The 19,460-nt window shown below is 42.2% G+C and overlaps 1 protein-coding gene across 1 annotated transcript in view; it reads right to left on the bottom strand.

Moving 5' to 3' along the window:
* Nucleotides 1-19,193, bottom strand: part of LOC142951589 (rho GTPase-activating protein 23-like) — a 71,484-nt gene extending 52,291 nt beyond the window's left edge. Inside the window, exon 1 of the mRNA XM_076093225.1 lies at nt 18,818-19,193. Within this exon, the coding sequence (XP_075949340.1) occupies nt 18,818-18,826 (9 nt within the window). The 5' untranslated portion in view covers nt 18,827-19,193. The remainder of the gene's footprint in view (nt 1-18,817) is intronic.
* Between the last annotated feature and the right edge of the window lie 267 nt (nt 19,194-19,460).

Here is a 19,460-nt window from a genome sequence, read left to right as displayed (position 1 = left end):
CAGTGGAGCGAGACACAGCCCCAATGCTGATGCTGGCCGACAGTGCCCTCAGGACAGAGGAAAGAGCATGCGCAAACAAGTACATATATTTATATACACACACACACACACACACACACACACACACACACACACACACACACACACACACACACACACACATGCACTCACAAACTTGCAGTCATTATGTAATACATAGAATCATAGGGGAGAACGAGAAGAGAGAGAAGCTGAGTGTCGACGTACACTCTCATACACCCTCTACTGGCGTCACACTGCACTCACTCACACACACACACACACACACACTGACCAAGTATTTTCTCAAAATCACATCTTACATCACTTTGACATGCAATCATGCATCATGGAACACAGGAGAACTATTAAATTCCGTTATGTAAGCGCTGGTCCAATCTACGTCCTCTGACATCATGACGTCAGACTGAGATTTCGCCTGCTCTTCCTGTCTGCGTCTCCTTGGTACTGAAGTTGGTTTTAATTCTTTACCAAGCTTTACATCAGTCTCTCGTTTACCAAGGTTAGTGCTTCCTTCATGTTTTGAATTTTTCATGTGATGATGGCATTCTTGCCTCACAAACTATACAGTACCTACCTACTGTCAAACTATACAGTACCTACCTACTGTATGCTGTCAGACTAATGGGAGAGTGACAAGAGTTTGACCTATACTGGGTTTCAGTGAACCTTTATTCATATCCTATTTATTTACATTAAATATATTAATTAATGTATGTATTAATTATAATTTTAAGGTGCTAAATTCAATATCCATAGCATAGCTATGATAAAGGGATTGTCTCCACATGGCTCTCCACATGGCTCTCAACATGGCGACGGCTGAGCTGGAGGCTTACAGCTAACAGTGTTTATTACCTCAGGGCGGACCGGAGGGTGGGCGTTGTGCTTCCAGGATGATGCCGTGGGTTTGGACGGCGTTATCAGCAGTGATCGTATGTATGAGCGCAGTGCAGAGCTTTGGATAAAAGCGTCTGCTAAATGACTGTAATGTAATGTAAATGTACTGCCTTTGTTTGGGTATTCCCCCTCAGTTGGTCCCATGTTTGTCTTTTTTTAATTCAAATGCTACCCCAGACGAAAGGATTGGGGATTAATTGGAAATGCTGTATCTGATCTTCCATCAAAGGAGATTAGCAGCAGCTGTTGACGCAAAAACATCACAAAAAAAAAGGTTTTCCAAGAATCAGCAGCCAACAGTCTTTATCCTGTATGTGCTCCAATAAAAACAAGGCTGGTGAGGATTTAATCTAGACATTGTGTTGGAAAGTGATGATCATCCCGATGTGGAGGGAGGAGGGTGACCTGTGTGTGTGTGTGCATATGGGGGTGCTGTGGAGGCACTAATCTGGCCTTGTTCTGAAAAGAGTTTCATCCCCACTGCAGGGGGGCCTGTTGAGACCCAACATCCACATCCTCCCATCATCCCCCAGTCGTGCTCCTCATGTACCCTGTGACTTCCACCCATACCCCTCCCCTCCTCTGCTAACCCTCCATCCTCACTCCCCATTTTACAGTTTAATGTACCACACAGTGGTACAATGGGCTCTATGTTGCAACGTAGCATAGCAGTGTCCAAACACAGAGATGCATTGGTTCAACTCTCGGTCAAACACAGAACAAATGTCTTTTCGGGTCTATATGTTTGAAAACGTAACTGTGAAGCTGCCAGGTTCAAACACGGTGACAGATGCGGTGGTGGCTAGCGGCTAACGATGCTAACAGCACAACAACGACAACAGTGCTGACAGAGCTCACAGTGTTCACCTTAGCTGGTTGAGGCAGAGACGATAGGTTCATGTTTGACAATCCTAGCGCTTGAAAGCTACACAGGGCAGGTGTCCCAATGAAAGCAGTGGGATTCATAAGAACGAGACAGAGACTCACGTGCACTAACGTGCGTGAGTGGCCGGACCGGCAACGTAAACAAAGCACAGAGAAACTTGGACTACAACACACACAGAGGGAGAGAGACTTCCTTCTCTGCTCAGGTAGACATTACTGAAATATGTATTTACATCGACAGTAGTTGTTTGCTGCCATAGTAGTGCTCTGAATCCCGTATATAGAACCTTTAAAGTTGAATATAATATAATAAGGTATAGTATTAACTGCTAATATGGTGTAGTAAGTATATTAATGCTTTGTAATTGAAAATCGATAAAACCCCCTTGGTGCTTTTCATCAATGGAGTCCATAGGTCACTGTAAAACCATTCAACATTAAACAATCAAAAACGTTTTGCTATCAATGAAATGCAATGGAAAATTAAGAATAGGATACAATGATCTTATTTTGGATTTAAAGTCTTAAATAGAGAAGAGCTTCCTCTGTTCTGTAGTGTTCTGTTATGTTGTAGCCTGGCATGGCAACAGAGAGAGGCTGTGTGTGTGTGCGTGTGCGTGTGCGTGCGTGCGTGCGTGTGTGCATATTGGGGTCGGGTGGGGGAAACACCCATCTGTCTATTTACAGCAGCACGGGGAGATTTCGCTAAAGATCTAATCCATCTAATCCTCACCACTGAAGCTAAAGATAGAAGCAGTGGTGCGGAGTGATCACTAGAGGGCGAGCTAACTGTTAAAAAACTCTACAAACAATAAAAATGAATGAATATGAATGAATATATGAATATGTGTAATAAGTGTATGTGACATGACTTCTCCAGCATCATGTGGGAACTTTTCTGCAGGGATGAAACTGGTTCTGGCTTAATCACACATGTAAATTGCTGATTGAATCCAAGCTCTGTGGCTTCAGAGAGGCTCTACATTACAGAACTATCACCTCGCATCAGTGTCACCCGCCTGCAGCCACAGCGGGACCACACACACGCACTCTTTGGAAGCAAATGACAGGTTTAATCAAAGTTCCAAAAGTCCGTTTAGCTGTCAAAACACACTAAATCCCAAAGTGGGGGTGAGCCAAGTGTCCCATCTCCTACCACAGACATGACTACCACCACTTCACTCACTCGGACAGCAGTAAGAGAACATTCTGCCCACTGAATGCACCAAACGGCAGGCAAAGTCAGTGGCTAGCTGGCGAACACGGTGGAGCATTTAGCAGCCAAAGAGACAGATATTTTTCTCAGGAGTCAGTGGAGAGCAAGTTCGTCATATGAACTGTGACAATGTCAGCGTTGTGTTGACAGCTTAATTGTTCCACTGGCCTATTTGTTACTGCTTTAAGGTCAACTTTGTCACAAATCTAAATGTGAAGTTAGTCAGAGCATAAAAAGAAAATTAAAAGAGAAGCACTTTCTCAAACCTAACTTTCTGTTTTTATAAAATGAATGTGAAAACATTCTGTAAAGTCTAATATTCATGTTAAAGAAACAGTTGGGAAATATAATTATTTGGTTTCTTTCTGATGATTAGAGAATGAAAGGATCAATATCACTGTCACGTTTGTGCGTTAAATACTGAGTCAGGAAGCAAAGGACATAGCTGGAGACGATGCACATAAGAACAGGAAGGATGTACAAACCACTTAAAACTACAAATTGTCTCTTAATGTACAGATTAAATGAGATACAATGTGTAAATCAATGAACTTTAGAGGTTTTAGTGTTGGACAGAGTGCCAGGCTAGCTGGAGTCAGGATGTGGTTAGCCAAGTTTAGCAAAAAGGAAGTAGGGGGAGCCAGTCGCTGTAATAAAGTAGAAAAAGGTCTAGAAAAACTAAAGCTCATCAGTAGTATCCCATTTATTTATTATTGACAGAACAGAAGTGTCAAAACCAGTAGGAGGAGTTACATGCTTTATGTATTGCCTATGCTAAGCTAGCTCAGTGACATCTCGACTCCAGCTGACTCGGCTAGCGTGGCTCTCTGTCTGAAGCTCTGTACTTAACACACAGATATATTCTCAAAGTCATCATGACGTCACACTATGGCCGCCTTCTTTGTTTGTGGGGAAAGCAGCATGTGTTCTCTGGCCTGTACATTGCAGTCTTCAGTGAGCTTCGGATTTTTATTTTTAAAAACAGCCAAACGTGCATCCAATATTGCAGAGATGTCTAATTTCAATTTAAACAGATGTTAGCCAACGTCTGCTTTTCCGTCAAGCAAAAAATATCCTGAAAACAGAGTGACCTTTTGTATTATGCATACTCATTATGCAAAGATCCAACCCAAAACAGAAAATGAAGTGCCTGTGGCAACTTGTCTCTTAGTAATTCAAACTGAATGGAAGAAAGTGGTTGAGACCATGAATGTTTATGAATGAAGTCTTCCTCCACACACCTGGCTGTTAGAGGAGCAGCAAAGTCCCCCCCCCCCTTTCATCCATAAAACGCATATATTTAATCCCCACAGAGAGCAAAAGTCAATCTCACAAAGCACAGCCCAACATCTCGTTACACAACAGCCTTAATCTGCTGGATTTAAAACCCTGCCACTACTCACCACGCTCGCCAGTGCATACGTACGCCCTCACACCACACACTCACACACATACAAAAAAAGTCTTATCTGACCTGTGCGGTATCCTGTCACACACACACTCTCTGGGAGGGTTTACAACACTTTTTCAGACGTTGAGTGATTACATTGTTTTAATTCAAATGAACTGTTCAGGGGTGTTGCATTCACACTACTACACTGTAAATGTAATGAGGATCTTTCCGCACATTTTGATATTGGTGCACGGATGCATGTGCATCCCCTGCACACCAACTAAATACATTACAAGCACTGTAGGGTTTGATGGTGCTATGATGGTGAGTATCAGGACTCATTTACTTTGCAGGCTCCCGCTTTGACTGTTGCTGCCAACTCGGCTTAGTCAACCTGAGGTAAACCTGGTCTGCTGGTAATGTGGAGACGCTGCAGGTCTTTCACTTTTTCAGTGTGTTCACAATGGCCGCCCAAGCTTCTCTTCCATCTGGCATTGATATTGGCCATATTTTGGTAAATGTTAATAGGAAGCAGTGATCTAAAGGAGGGATGCTACTGTTTTGATCTTAGAGTGTTACACTTACATGAAGTCGGGAGTTTGTAGGAGATAGAATAAAAAAAGAATGGTGAACGCTGAGGCAGCGGAGGCCGAGATATCCTGAGGTTAGGTCCCTAGTATGTGTCAAGCTCCAAAGACACTAGATCCTACATTTCCCATAAAGCAGCCGATTGCATATTTTCATTAGACCCTGCCTGATAAACCAACCCCAATGCGTTAAATACCGCAGCTTGGTCACGGCTCTTCAGCGTCTGACACCGACGCACACCCGTTAGCATCGGTGTTCAACGCTCTGGCCTTGCATCCAACTCCAATGTAATCACCCCCGCGGGCTTAATACACGTTCAGAGCAACTGACGTAGTGTAAAAAGTAAAATAGGCCCGGCAGGTGCGGGGTGAAGGCAAGGTGGATGGGTCAAACAAACGCAGGACTTTTATCCAGGAGACTGTTGTTCGAATCCCATGTAATTCAAGAAGGACATTTTGACATTTTGTCACGAGATGTTAGTGTCGTTTGTCCCGTTACTTGTTTGTAGATCACCTGAGCTGTAAGTCAGGGAAGTTAAGTTAGTTGTTTTCATAAACCATAAGTGGTTTTGTTGCTTAAACCTAACTTCCTGTGATGATGAAAGTTTATTTTGAAAAGACACTATGAGTTGTACATTGACACACCGCCCCTGACACATCCAAAACTGACGCGAGAGGGGTATGTAGAGTGTCATAGTTTGAAGCTTACGGCTACTGACCAAGCAGAGATGACATCACTACACATCATCAGGGTTATTTCTCAGACTTGACAGAGCTTGAATTTGGCACTTTAAAACCTGTTACCACTCCGACGGCCCGCCCGCGGCTGTTGGAGTGGTAACTGTACATCTGTGTTATGTACACAACTACTATTTATAGGTAGGCACTGATGCGACATCTTTTTGGAAACCTAAGATTCTTGTAATTCGATTTATGCAAACCATTTCAAGATACAATCACAACAGCAGGTACAATCAACGCCTCTGTCAGACCACCAACCCACAAACAAACATTTACAAAATCGAGGCAACTCACCGATGAAGCTTTATAGAAGTCCACCCCTCGATAATATTCCAACAAAAACGGTCTTGTTACATTGCCAAACGTCCAGACGATCCAATCCAGTAAAATATTTAGTCCAAAACACATTATTACGTCCATAAATACCCATGGACTGATGTTGCATCATTTCAAATTAGCCGGCAGATATGCCTAACTATCTATGTATTTTCGAACGTAACTTCAGTTCGCATGTAAACATTGACACTCTCTGGATCTGAAAATGGCGGCTGCAGTCTGATGTTTCGATTGAACACCTCATTGGACCCAATTAGAACTTCCATGTCCTGTCTACAGCCTAGAATAGCCAATGAGAGTCCGCGTTGAAGGAAAGTGCCTGCCCCTCTTCTTTCGTGTAAACCTCGAGCCAATTGCAACCAATCGTTCTGATGACTGACACTTCGTATAGCCAATGAAATTTTGAAAATAATGATATGCAGCTTCAGGGGGTGGATTTAGAGGCAGAACACGGAAGTCACCTGTGTAACTGCGAGTCAGGTCGCTGTGTCCGTGTTCTAAATGCAAAGTGTGGTTTTTGAGAATTTAGGAAAGAAAATAATGGTGAAATAACTTATAGAAAACTGTATTTAGATATAAATAAGCTTTAGTTTGAATTATGAATACACATTTCTACACAGCCTAGGTATATTACTATGGTTACCATTGGTCCCCAAATGTCTTTTTTTGGAAAGCGCCTAGATATACCCTTAGTTAAACATGTGTAAAATATTCATTTTCTGTGGTATTGTTATCAAATTTGAACTTGGACTAGGTAAGGCTTCATGCTGTGGTCCCATTGTGTTTTCCAGCTAATAAGACCTAGCTATAGTCATCTGCAGGCATCAGTTTGCAAAACAATATTCAAGTGGAAATAAAAACCTTCTACTTCAGTGTGTTCAAACTTCTATTACTCAATGCCAGTAGCACTGACAGTGATTATGACTGTTGGGGAAACAACTCAGAGTGTTACCTTTCAAAAGAGACCAAAACCATGCATGTACTCCAAATGGTTCAAGAACAGCTTTCAATTTACTTTGGGTATGCCTTGGATAGGCATTTTAGGCTAATTTTACTGGAGTGGTAACATTAAGGTACCGTGAGATGGACCCTCCATCCAATGATATTATTTATTAGCACCTGGCCAGACCCAAAACTGATCAGATCCTCTAGAAGCTGGAAGCTCAGACCTGATTTGCAAAATGTAAATATACTTAATAATAAACAGCCTCCAATGGAACTGGAGACAAGTGTGAAAAGAGAGCATGTGTTACTGGTCTAATGTCTCAACAACACAGACTACTTTAATGCACATGTCAACTGGAAACACATGCACAGAACAGATGTGACCAACACACCACCATCTGCTATGACAAAAATAACACACTAATTAAAATTATAATCCACAACATTTGCATGCTGAATGGCAACTGTGGCTAAACAGATACAGAGGAACACTAGTCAGGTTTCCATCCAAATGTAGCGCATATTTTAAAAAATTTAAAGAAAAAGCGGATCATTGTGATATTTGGACTTTTTTCTAATGAAATTTCTAGCGTTTCCATTTTTTTCAAGTGTAAATTGAAAATGCAGATAAAAACAGGTGGATAGAAACGCAATTACATTTTTACTATTACTACAAGTAATGCTGCCTAAAAATATAGTGAATCCATATCTGTGATAAAATATTACATACTTTAACATACAGAGTGTTTCCCTCTATGCCATGGGTGAAGTTCATGGGATATGGGTGAAAGCTCTGTAAAAAGCTATTGACATTACTGGGAGTTATGTGCTGTGATATTTTTTGACATGTTTTTATCCATTCTTAGTCCTTCAGCGCAGCATGTCAGTTATCATAACACATCCATGGTTACCAGTCAGGCACCACAGACACGTTGACGTGAGTCGGTAAAACCTGTTGGTTGCATTAATAGTGAACTTGTGCTTGTGAGAAGCTAAAAACGTTGCTGCAGACGGCATGTTTTTTACCGTGTTCGACCACACACGAACGCGGTGTAATCTGCAGGGGGGTGCGCAGTGAATAACACCACCGCAATAAATGGTTGAAACCCAAAACGAAGACAAAACAAAGATGCAAATTCAGAAGCACATTAATGATAAGGTAGCATGGTAAGGAGTTCAGTGCAGCGATCCGTTTCAGAGAGTAAACACATTCTCTGTGCCAAAAGTGAGGATGATGAACTAAGAGGATCAGCAGTGAGTGCAGGTGTGTAAGCGACAAGAACAACTGCTTATTCTTCTACGGGACATATTACATACACACACATACATACGCACACACGTAATATGTTCTCTTTGGAGGACCCTCAGGGAGATGCACTCTGGAGGAAATCTATTATCAGGTCAGGAGCAAACACACACACACACACACACACACACACACACACACACACACACACACACCAGAAATAAGGCTTTTATCATTCTATTTAGAGCTCTGATACAGATGAATGAACTAGAGCGGAGCAGCAAAAGAGGCAAACACACAACACACACTCTGACTTATTCAAATACACACAAATCGTTACACAACCTCCACACAACTGCACAGCCCAACCCATGGAGTTTTGTGTGTGTGCGTGTGTGTGTGTGTGTGTGTCACAGCGCAGATGGTACAATCAGCCGCTGCAGGTGTGAACAATGCAGAACGCTGATGATGTCATGCACGAGGCCGGCGGCAGCGTGGAGCTGATGTCAGAACTCAAGAAAAAGAGTTTCAGCAAGAACACGTTCATTTATAAGAAGCATACGGATAACACATGATTATCAGTTATCGATGATAAAGACAGTACTGCACGCTCTGGAAGCTTAGTGAGAGGCGGTGTAACTTCAGCTCAACAGCATCCACAAGTACTTACAAGACAATGTAAGCAAGAGAAGTTTATTATCTCTGTGTAAGCCTGTGGGGAAATCATGTGTTCGTTTGTGTGTGTGTGTGTGTCAGTGTCTGTCTGTCCACGGCAAATCTCGCATACTACTGGAGCCATCAGCCTGATTGTTTGCTCAAGGACCTCCCGTGGTTGATTTTATTGACTTCTTTTATATCGTCATTGACTGCTCACTCCTCACTCCTCTTGAAGTAGAGGCCGCGACAACCTCTTCAGCAGCAAAAGGCATTTCCGTCAATCCGCTGGGCTAAAAACAAGCCGTACCTAATCTGTTGCAGGCCACTTTGGCCTTTGTTGTGGTTCAAAAACTGACATCCAGAGAAAAGTTTGACCTTGTTTTGAACTGGAGCATTGGCGGATACATTGTTATTATTCACTAAAGTTTGTCATCTTCGCCGACATCTTGATCGTAAGCCGGAGCCGTGTAGGACAATCGCATGAGATTCAACTCTTCTTTATTGGTAGGGGAGAGGGAGAAACACCTGGTGGAGACCTGTTCCCAACGTTTTTAGTTCATATAGTGCCTTTCTTGATCAGAAGTCAGACAGTGTTTCATGCTTAAAGTAAATGCAAGACATGAAATACAGACCGAAATAATGGCATAAAGCATTTCCTATGATCCTCTTGAGTCAGTAGCATTAAAGAGCACATTTGAGCAAATGTGCGTTTTATCGCTTTGAAAACAACTTTATATTTCTAAGAGTAAGGTTGTGTCATTTCTTATGTCAAAAGTTATATAATGTTGCATTAATATATATTTCCCCCAAATTATATAGTCTCTTGCATGATGTGTTTTTCATTCATTCTGTTGCAAAAAAAAAGTATAATTTTGAAGGAAACTTCAAAGAGAGTCAGATGAAAAATAAAATCTTTGGAACAATTGCTGTCGAGGCTCAGGGATTGTTTTCATCTCACCACCACATTCCTTAAATCAGTGGCACAGATTTCACTCTATTGTTTGGAGAAGTGTGTCTAAATGCATGAATTCATTGGCAAACAATGAAGAGCAGCTGCTAAAACACGGACTGTGTGTGTGTGTGTGTGTGTGTGTGTGTGTGTGTGTGTGTGTGTGTGTGTGTGTGTGTGTGTGCGGACCACAGGCTTTTTCCTCGTCTGCTATAAGTGATCGTTGAAGGGGTCATGGACATAACTCTAGTTACATACACTACATAATTCCAATTCCAGGAGGTGACACACACACACACACACACACACACACACACACACCACAGAAAAAGAGACGTATTTTTGGCCAATGCTTGAAAAAAATGATCTTTGCATTAAAGCTGCCGATCCATTGCTTATCCATTCCACCATCCTCAACTTCCAGAAATAACAATGAAATACCACCATCAGAACTGCTGTTTTTGTCTTTCATCGGAACTAATTTAAGTTACCCTACAGGCTCTAATGCAAAAGACCTTTTGAAACATTTCAAACGAGACCTCTTGCACACATCCCTCTGTATGTATGCAGTGCAAAAAGAAAGAGAAGTCTGAAGGCAAACCAGGCACTTCTAATTTGAAAGAATTGTCTGCAGACCAGCAGCAAAGAAATTCAAAGCAGCTGAGCTTTATATGTCCAAGCCGAGCTTGCTATTTTTAAAAATGAAAGTGACCGGCGGTGTCTCGCATAGCATTGCAGCTGCAAATGTGTGCTTGTGTGTCTCTCTGAGGCAGCGGGGCTGTTGGAATAAATCGTACTGGTTCAGTGAAGCTTCAATGGATGGATCCCAACGACATAAGTTATGTATTCAAAAATGAATCGTCTTAAGGCGATCACTAACAAGTGGCTCAATGAGACTCACACCGAACCGCCTCTATAGCCTGGTTGTGTTTCTACTTGCGCTCATAGCAACAGGGGTATAGTTCGTTTTTACTTCTGGCACTTGCATTCACGCTTAAAAAATCATGGAAGTGGATTTGTGAAGATTATCTTTATGAACAAAACCCAGAGCCTATTTTCACCAATAATCCAGAATTCAAGGGCGATGCTAACTTCCGGATTGGCCTACAAAAATACAGCACATGTATTAATCAGTAAATAAAAACAGTGCCATTTTAATCATGTCTACTTCTCATGGAGCCAACGTAACAACTGATGTCACTCAGCCCGGTGAAGATAATTTGTCTGGCTGCTGCCGTTTTTACTGATAGGCCAAAGACGGCGACGCCATCGCCCAAGAACAACCTAGAACAATTTGAGCTCAGTGCTAACTTGCTAGTATGCTTACAATGGCAATGCTAACGTACTGATGTTTAGTATCATGTTTACCAAGGTCACCATCTCAGTTTAGCGTGTTAGCATGCTAGTATTGGCTAAGTAGCACTTAACACAGTACTGATGGGAATGCCGTTCATTTTTTGCAGCTACACCAAAGTATTGATCAAATTAAAATTTCAATCAGATTATGGGCTCCATGAAAAGTCAGAGCATCGCTACAGTGATTACAATTCATCAGATCAAAGTTGTGTGATGACTGAATCACCATCCTTACAGCCTTGCCTTAACATGGATAAAAATATAAAGTAGACTACAACTATATAGGAAAGCAGATCAATAAAAGTAATTCAGGGGCTATCAGCTCTTTTTTATTACTACAGTGGAATCCAAATAAGGGAACGTCTGAGGACCATTGTCCACAAAGACTATATCCACAGCAGCTGAAATCTCGTCAAATGGGACCTCAAGTAAAATGTGATCAAACAAATCTGTCTGAGACACGAAAACATGTGAGACGCATGCAGCAATGGGTGAATTGTCAGTATAATTTGTCACTCTCACCTCCCGCTCGTCTCTCTTTTGTCTTCTCCTCCCCCCTCTCCTTCCATCCCTCCCTCTTCCCCTCCTCCTCCCTTCTCCTCTGCTGAGTGCTGATAACAGTCGGGTCCGGCGCTGGGATGTCGATTACAGGCCCGGATGTAATAGCCCGCAACGCTTTTGTGTCTCACTTCATCATGATCTGGAGTTCGTTTGTGCCTCTGTGGTTTATCGTAAGAGTCTGTTGAGCATCTTTAAAAATACACGTGTTGTTAAAAATATGTTTACGTCCTCAAAACTATTTAGCAGACACACTTATTTCTACTCAGAAAAAAAACACTGACCTAGACCTCCTTATTGGCAAGTGTAAGCCCTAAACTGACACAACACGTTGACAACCATATTCCTCCCCAAAACTACTGCAATGCATGTTGTTTGGCTGTACGAAAATATACCATTTGTTGGGCTTTTCTCACTAGAAAAAGCAGTGGTTGTTCGTTCATTTTTACGTTCATGTTGTCCTACCTAGGACCTCATGTGGCTGCGTCAAAATGTCTTACCATTCATATCTACGGCTCCAAAAGTTTGAGAAGTGATAGGATACCAATCCTTGTGAATTGAACCTCAATCTACATGCTGGCCTCGAACACCAAGACTCAAAGACTCAGTGACGAGATGTGGGAAGGTTGAGAAAGCTTCAATTTTATGCAAATGTCAGACAAAAAATTCCCAATCAGAGTTTTAGTCTCCTAAAAATGATGTTCCCGTACAACAACACTGCATTGTCACTTACATTTGAAGGGAAACATACCTTCTCATGGATTCAATTGTTTTTGACGTATCACGTATGCTTCTAATCACAGCACACGAAAATCTGCGTTGGGAGGTCGTCGGGGGATGTGTGCGTCAAAAAAACACAGGACTTTCACCTAGGAGACCGCTGTCTGTCTCATGTGAAATGAAAAGTCATCACGTATTTCAATTTACGTTGGTAACTTTTAAAAAGTAACAAACATACATATTTTATATGTATGCTGTGAATCACTTTGTAACTTTGTTTTTGAAGGTGCTATATAAATAAAATTTTACTGACTTAGTTTGTTATGGTTTTGGACGGCACTGACGAGTCATCCTCCTGATTGGGGTGACACATCAGAAAACTCTCACATGGGTTGTTCTTGAAAACACACGTGACCTCTTTTGGTGTTTAGGTTGAGGAGCTTGCTGTCATTTGGTTATAGGACAATTGTATACAGAATGGTTATACAGAATTGTATATATATAATGTAACATTTTGAAGAGATTCAATTCCTTATTTGGTTGTTCAGTGGTAGGGGTCGCAGTTTCAGTCATGGGAGTTTTCGATATTTTAATTCAAACATTACTATCTGTACAAAATAACCAGTCCAAACATGTTGGTTGCAACCGAACAAAAGTGTCTAAAAAAACAGCCCTCTGTCCAACTTCCCTCTGAACGCTTTAGTTTCCTTTGTTGTTCTGCCCATCTCTGCAAGGCCAATGCACTGAGTGAAATCCACATGTAAGGACGCACACTGGCCATTAGAGCACGAGTGGCCAGTGCAGAGTAATTGAGAGAAGATATAAAGGCGAAGTCCCAGGAGAGGCCTGGAGGCAGCAGAGCTGCAGAACTGGCCTCAGTGAAGAGGACATGTCAGCTCAGTCTGAGTCACTTCAGTGAGTCACAGAGTAAAGCACATATACGTTGACCGAACCTTACACAGACCCCTCCGCTGTTTCACCGAGAATACAGGATTTGTATTTTTAAACCTTTATCTAGAGTTGCATGCTCTTTTTCAGCGGTGCCACAGTTCACACAACATTTCATACATTTGAGCTTCTGAGATGCTTCACTTGAGATACTGATGTTTTTGGATTGACAGTGCCTTTATTGTGGAGCAACAATTAACACTTACATTTTCAAAGCGCTGCATTGTTTCCTTCACTGAGACCAGGGGCGTCGTTAGGCCTATTTTAGGGGGGCTGCATTGTTTCCTTCACTGAGACCAGGGGCGTCGTTAGGCCTATTTTAGGCTGAAGCCCCCCTAAAATGTTATTCAGCCCCCCCAAATAATTAAATAAAATTTTTTTTAAAAAGATTTTTATTTTGGTGATGTCATTAAATTAAACTATCGTTTCTCACATGGACAAGTTATTAATAACTCTAACATGTTACATATGTGCGTGCGTTCTGGTTTGTATGTTTTCTCCCCCTTCAAATTACAATCCAATAGCCTATCATTATACTTAACGATATAAAGTTGACACTGTCTGTCACGTCCGAGGGGCAGATCTGAGACTCAAGCGCAGACAGACACTGGGGACGAGGTGAAGTTGAAAAAATAATCCAACCGGGGGACGGCCAGACTGCCGGAGTTGCTCCGAGCCCAGGAGCTCGGGGGGACGGCCAGACTGCCGGAGTTGCTCCGAGCCCAGGAGCTTTCAAACAAAAACTCAAAGCGACTCCAACAGGGAGCGGGCAAAAATCCAAACATAATACAAAAAGGCAAAGTCACAAAAAGACATAGAAACAAACCAGGAGCACGCACGAGGGAAACACAAGACTGGCACAGACAGGGGCACGAACAAGGACGATCTGACAACCAGAACAGGGAAAGCAGGGGAGTATATATGTGTGGGGTGATGAGGAGATTGAAGGCAGCTGGGTGGACTGGGCAGGTGAGAAGGATGACTGCAATCAGGGGAAACACACACACACACAGACAGACACAGAGACACAGGAACACAGGGGGCAAAGCCTAAACCGTGACACTGTCAGGTCCATTCTCCATCCATTGTGTGCGGTCCCTTTAAGAATTAGGATTTGGGAGTGACGCGGATATGAAAGCTAGTTTATCCGTCTTTCCTTTACAAGCAGGAAAATTATTTCTCTCTCTTTATTTGAGAAAAGTTCATATTTGTGTTGTCAAATTTCACTATGACCCTGAAATTCTGTCTCTTGTGTTATCATATACTGAATGCAAGCAAAACTACAGAGCAAAATCACACTCTTTCTGATTGAACCAATCTATGAACTGTCTGAAACAATGGATATCTGCGGCCCCAAATGGGCCCCAAAAAACATTGCCGCGCGCAAACATGCCACTCCCCTTAGGGCTAAGCCCCCCTTTCTTTGAATCCTAGAAACGCCCCTGACTGAGACTAAAGTGAAACTGTGAATGGGAATTTTCCATCTTGATAATCGATTCAATCGATTTTGTGGAGGTTTGATGGTCATGCTTAAATTCTTCATTGAATTAAGAGTTAAATAAATGTTTAATCTACGATTTATCGTCCCGATATCTATTTTTCCATACAATTATATGAAAATACAACCTAGAAAACAATTGAGGCTTGAAGTGTTAAAAGATGTCAGGACTGAACTATAGTAAAAATGTAATTAAGTGATGCATTTAGTGGGCAAGCCTGTATTGTGAACATGAAAACTTGAAATGAATACACTTCCTTTCCCAGGATGATTAAAAGATGGCTATCTCGGGATTGTGTGTTACGTACAGAGCTGCAGGCGGGACAGATTTCTTTCATTTACAGACTTGTAGTCTTCAGAACCAACAACACTTTCTCACAAACAACTCGTTAAATACAGACGTTTGGTCAGTGGCCCTTCGTTGCACACTATGACGCTCTATGTTCCCCTCTAGCGTCACTTTTGGCATGTCACATGTGTCTTTTCAAAATAAACTTGTGTGTTTACAGGAAACATGCAGTTTCCGCTAGATACATGAATATAGTCTATTTTCAAAATAAACTTCCAATGTAGGTTTACTCAGCTTTTAGGTTTACATACGCAACAAAAATACTTCAGGAAAAGGTTGTGGTTTTGAGTTACAATAAGTTTGTCACATAAAATAAGAATGCTTATTACATAATGGGTAAGTAGGCCGCGTATGTTACTTAACAAAACTAAGTTAAAATAACTCAACATTGACTTGGTTTCACTGACACGAAGAGCGGTCGCCTGGGTGAAAGTCCTGCGTTTGCTTTTCCCCTACATGGACTTTCATGCTCGTTACACTAGATCAGCAACTGTCAGCCTGTTTTGTCATCACACTGAGGCTCCACCTCTGGACTATCATCCAACGATTGTGCGTGGCCCCTCCTTTCATCCAATGATGATCTTAGCTGATGCATATTTCAATCACCCTACCTATTTTGTGTCTTTCTGCTGTCATTGCAGTCCGTGCCGCTTCGCTCCTCCACTTCTGCATTCATATGAACTTGTGTCTTTCGTGACTGAAAAACGTAGCAGTGCTCCACAACCCCTGTAAACACACTTCGATGTTGGAAATCGGTGGAGATCCCATAACACACAGATATGAGAGTGATATTGATTTTCCCATCTCACTCTTGGAAAGAAAGCTAATTATTGTACCTTCCAAAAAGACCAAACTACTCCTAATACAACTTCTCCTCGTATTATTAATAGTAATGACATTTTGTCTTGTGTATTTAGATGGAATCAGATCAATAAGTCATTAAAAGTTCAGTTCAAGTTAAAGTCTCCCCATAGTCCACAAGTAATACATATTTAATCAGCCCAAAGTGCATCACATGAGTCATGTAGTCATAAAAGTCTATCAGTGTGCTATCTGAGTCCTGTTCTATATGAGGATCTGGGTTTGTTTCAGATGTTGTTGATGGGAAGTTCATCAGTTTGAACCCGTCTCCTATTTGTTCCAGTAAATGTGTTAGTCTGTCCACAAGAGCAAGAGCAGGATATCCTGACGTTTCCACACACACAAATACACAACACACAATAAAGACAATGCACCTTTCACACTACATAGTTTCTCTATTATCCCGCGGGGCAGAATGACTTTCCACCCTAACACACTCAATGCCCGTTCAGTCTCAGAGGAGACACCATCCTCTATTTCCACACACCATAAAGACCTCACAGACCTGCCATGCTTTCTTTCTCTTACTGTCTGTCTCTGTCTACAACTATGAAAAGACTACGTCTCTCAGACATGCACGCATAACACAGACAGAAGGAATCGAGCCGATTGGCTAGAAATACACAACCTTCCTTTCTCTCAGAGAGATGTCTCTGTCCCTCGTAGAGACAAGCCCAAAAATACTCCCGACTTCATTTCACAAGGATTTTGTTGCACTTACTGCAGTTCCTCCACCGAAAGCCCCAAAATTACCCACACAGAAAAGCACAAAAACATTTGGGTAAAACTCCACAAACAAAGTGTCCCATTTCCACCAACTGAGACACCACAGAGTTGTTTTAATGAAATGCTTGTATCAGGTGTGGTCACTGGAAGGGGATCCTCTCATCAGAGGAAATCACAAATCACATCTGTAGTGTGCAACACAAACTGTTAGTGAGCAGCAGGGAGTGGGTGAGGTCAGCAGCAAATGCTGCCAAACAATATTTTCAACAACTTTCAGTTGCTGAGAGGAAAAACTGTTGGTTCAAGCAGGGGTAGTTTAACTCCTATAGGGGGCCCAGGGGCCTCAATTAGGCAGGGGCCCCGATTAAAACGGGACCCTTCAACAAGACGTTGTTACTGGTGGCTCAATCTCGGTCTGACGACAATTTAGCCTCTGGGAGCCATGGATAATACCAATACTTCTTCTTATGTGCACCTATCAGGTGATTACGTGATTGGTCAATACCAGCCTGCTGGGACTACAAACAAACTGCAAACAGAAGGCTTCCGACTACACGCAAACAAACAGATTTAATTTATTTTTTAAAGAGTACTCTCATTTTCTTCCTTAAGCATAGGAACCCTTCTAGCCTCACATGACACAAGCGCAGTCCTTAATTTAAAGCAACTGGACTTTGTCTGTTTGGTCTGTAGTTAATTTTCATCAATTAGTTCCAAATTGTTGAAGCCTCTTGAATGTGTGACCTGGACAAAAGAGAACATTTACCGAGATGATGCTGAATTGAATATACTGGTTCTTAGCATGTCAACTAATTGTTCACATACGTCATTTTTCAATTAGTCTCTAAACCCGCGCACATAGAAACCAGGTGTGTGCATGTGATACGTGTGCACAGAACAGTATCCTTCCTTTTCTTTGTTTAGTTAATAATGTAATCATTTTTCTAATGATGTCATAACGTATTACATTATGCCCAAAACTGTTATTACGTTATGCGCAGACATTTTCTTACATCATGTGCTGATTATTACAGTACGAGTCTTCATTACATTCAAATGAATACATTATGCACAGTTATTGCATTATATACATGGTTGTTCATCGCCAAAACTGAACCTATATAAGAAAGCCTGCTATCACGGGCTAGACTCAGCCAGACAAAAGACATCAACAGAAAGTAAAGTCCAGTGGGAATCAGTGCTAACATTAGCGAGCTGGGCTAATGTTAGCTTCCACATTGTGAGTGGAATACAAAGTTAAACTCTGGAAATGTTATGTCATGTATGACTTTCTCCAGTTGGTAGAACACCAGAGAAATTGACAGAATGGGCTCCCAGCGACGCCTGCTCTCAGTTGACAACTGATAGATGCGACAGTTAAAGGTTTAGACATGGTTTTTAAAGTGCTAAATTGCAATTGTTTTTCACAAGCACATCATTGTTACACGATCATTACTTTTGTCGTACACACATTGAGGCGACTGCAAAAACCCAACTCCCTTTTTTGGTGATGCAACAACAATTCCCTCTGAGTTGTTCTGCTTAAGAGCTGCAGAGGTGCCTGAAACGTCAAAGTAAAGTAACTCAGGAGACTTCTCTTGGCCGTTTACAGGATAACACCTGTGCACTTCTTGGTAGTGTGACAGACAGCAGGAGAAAGTGAGAGAGAGAAAGAGAGAGAGAGAGAGAGAGAGAGAGAGAGAGAGAGAGAGAGACAAAGAAAGGATAGAGGGCTTGTTTTGGTTGATAAGAAACCTCAAAGTGTGCGTGTTGGTGCATTTCTTATATACCGCTGTCTCAGTAAAACTCAAGTTTGCTTGTGTATTCAAATACATATGCAGCAGCATACATGCTTTGGATAAACAGTGTGTGTGTGTGTATGTGCGTGTGTGTGTGTGTGTCCTCACCTGGGCCATGGTGTTCAGCAGGACTTCGGCTGGCTCCGGGTCCTGAGCATGGCTTGCGTAACCTTAGGTTAGGTTCTCGGTATGATGACGTTGGGGTTTTGATGATGGGGGGTGTGCGGGGAGTTCACTTCACACACACACTCGTGTCACTGGTGTGTTACAAACCAACACGCTGCACACACATCCTCCTCCTCCTCTGTGACAGCACCGTCCTCCGAAACGCTCACGCTTGGAAACGCAGCACTCCTCTTCTTTACTTTCTGTCCCCCCTTCTTCTCACTCTTCTTCTTCCTTTTCGACTGACACAGAAGGAGAGAAGAAGGTCAGCGGGGCTTTTATCCTTGTATTTCTGTCCCCCACGCTGCTGTCTTGCCTGCTTCTGTATCTGGCTGGTTGTAATCTGTGGCTCTCACCACACACATCCTCTCCTTTTCCCCCCTCCCCTGTCTCTCTCTCTCTCTCTCTCTCTCTCAGCTGCTCCCCCTCCTCCTCCTTCCTCTAAAACCCTCCTGCTTTTTTCCCCTCCCTCACTGTACACAGCATTAGTGAGAGACAGAGGGGAGGGGAAGGGTGGAGGGATCAGAAGGATAGAGTGTGTATGTACCATGTGACCTGATAGTGTAGTAGGATTCCCCCAGCAGCT

The sequence above is a fragment of the Anarhichas minor genome, unplaced genomic scaffold (assembly GCF_050575085.1).
Source record: "Anarhichas minor isolate MPS153535 unplaced genomic scaffold, ASM5057508v1 ptg000017l, whole genome shotgun sequence".
Classification (NCBI taxonomy): domain Eukaryota; kingdom Metazoa; phylum Chordata; class Actinopteri; order Perciformes; family Anarhichadidae; genus Anarhichas; species Anarhichas minor.
This window is presented reverse-complemented; position numbering and strand designations above follow the sequence as displayed.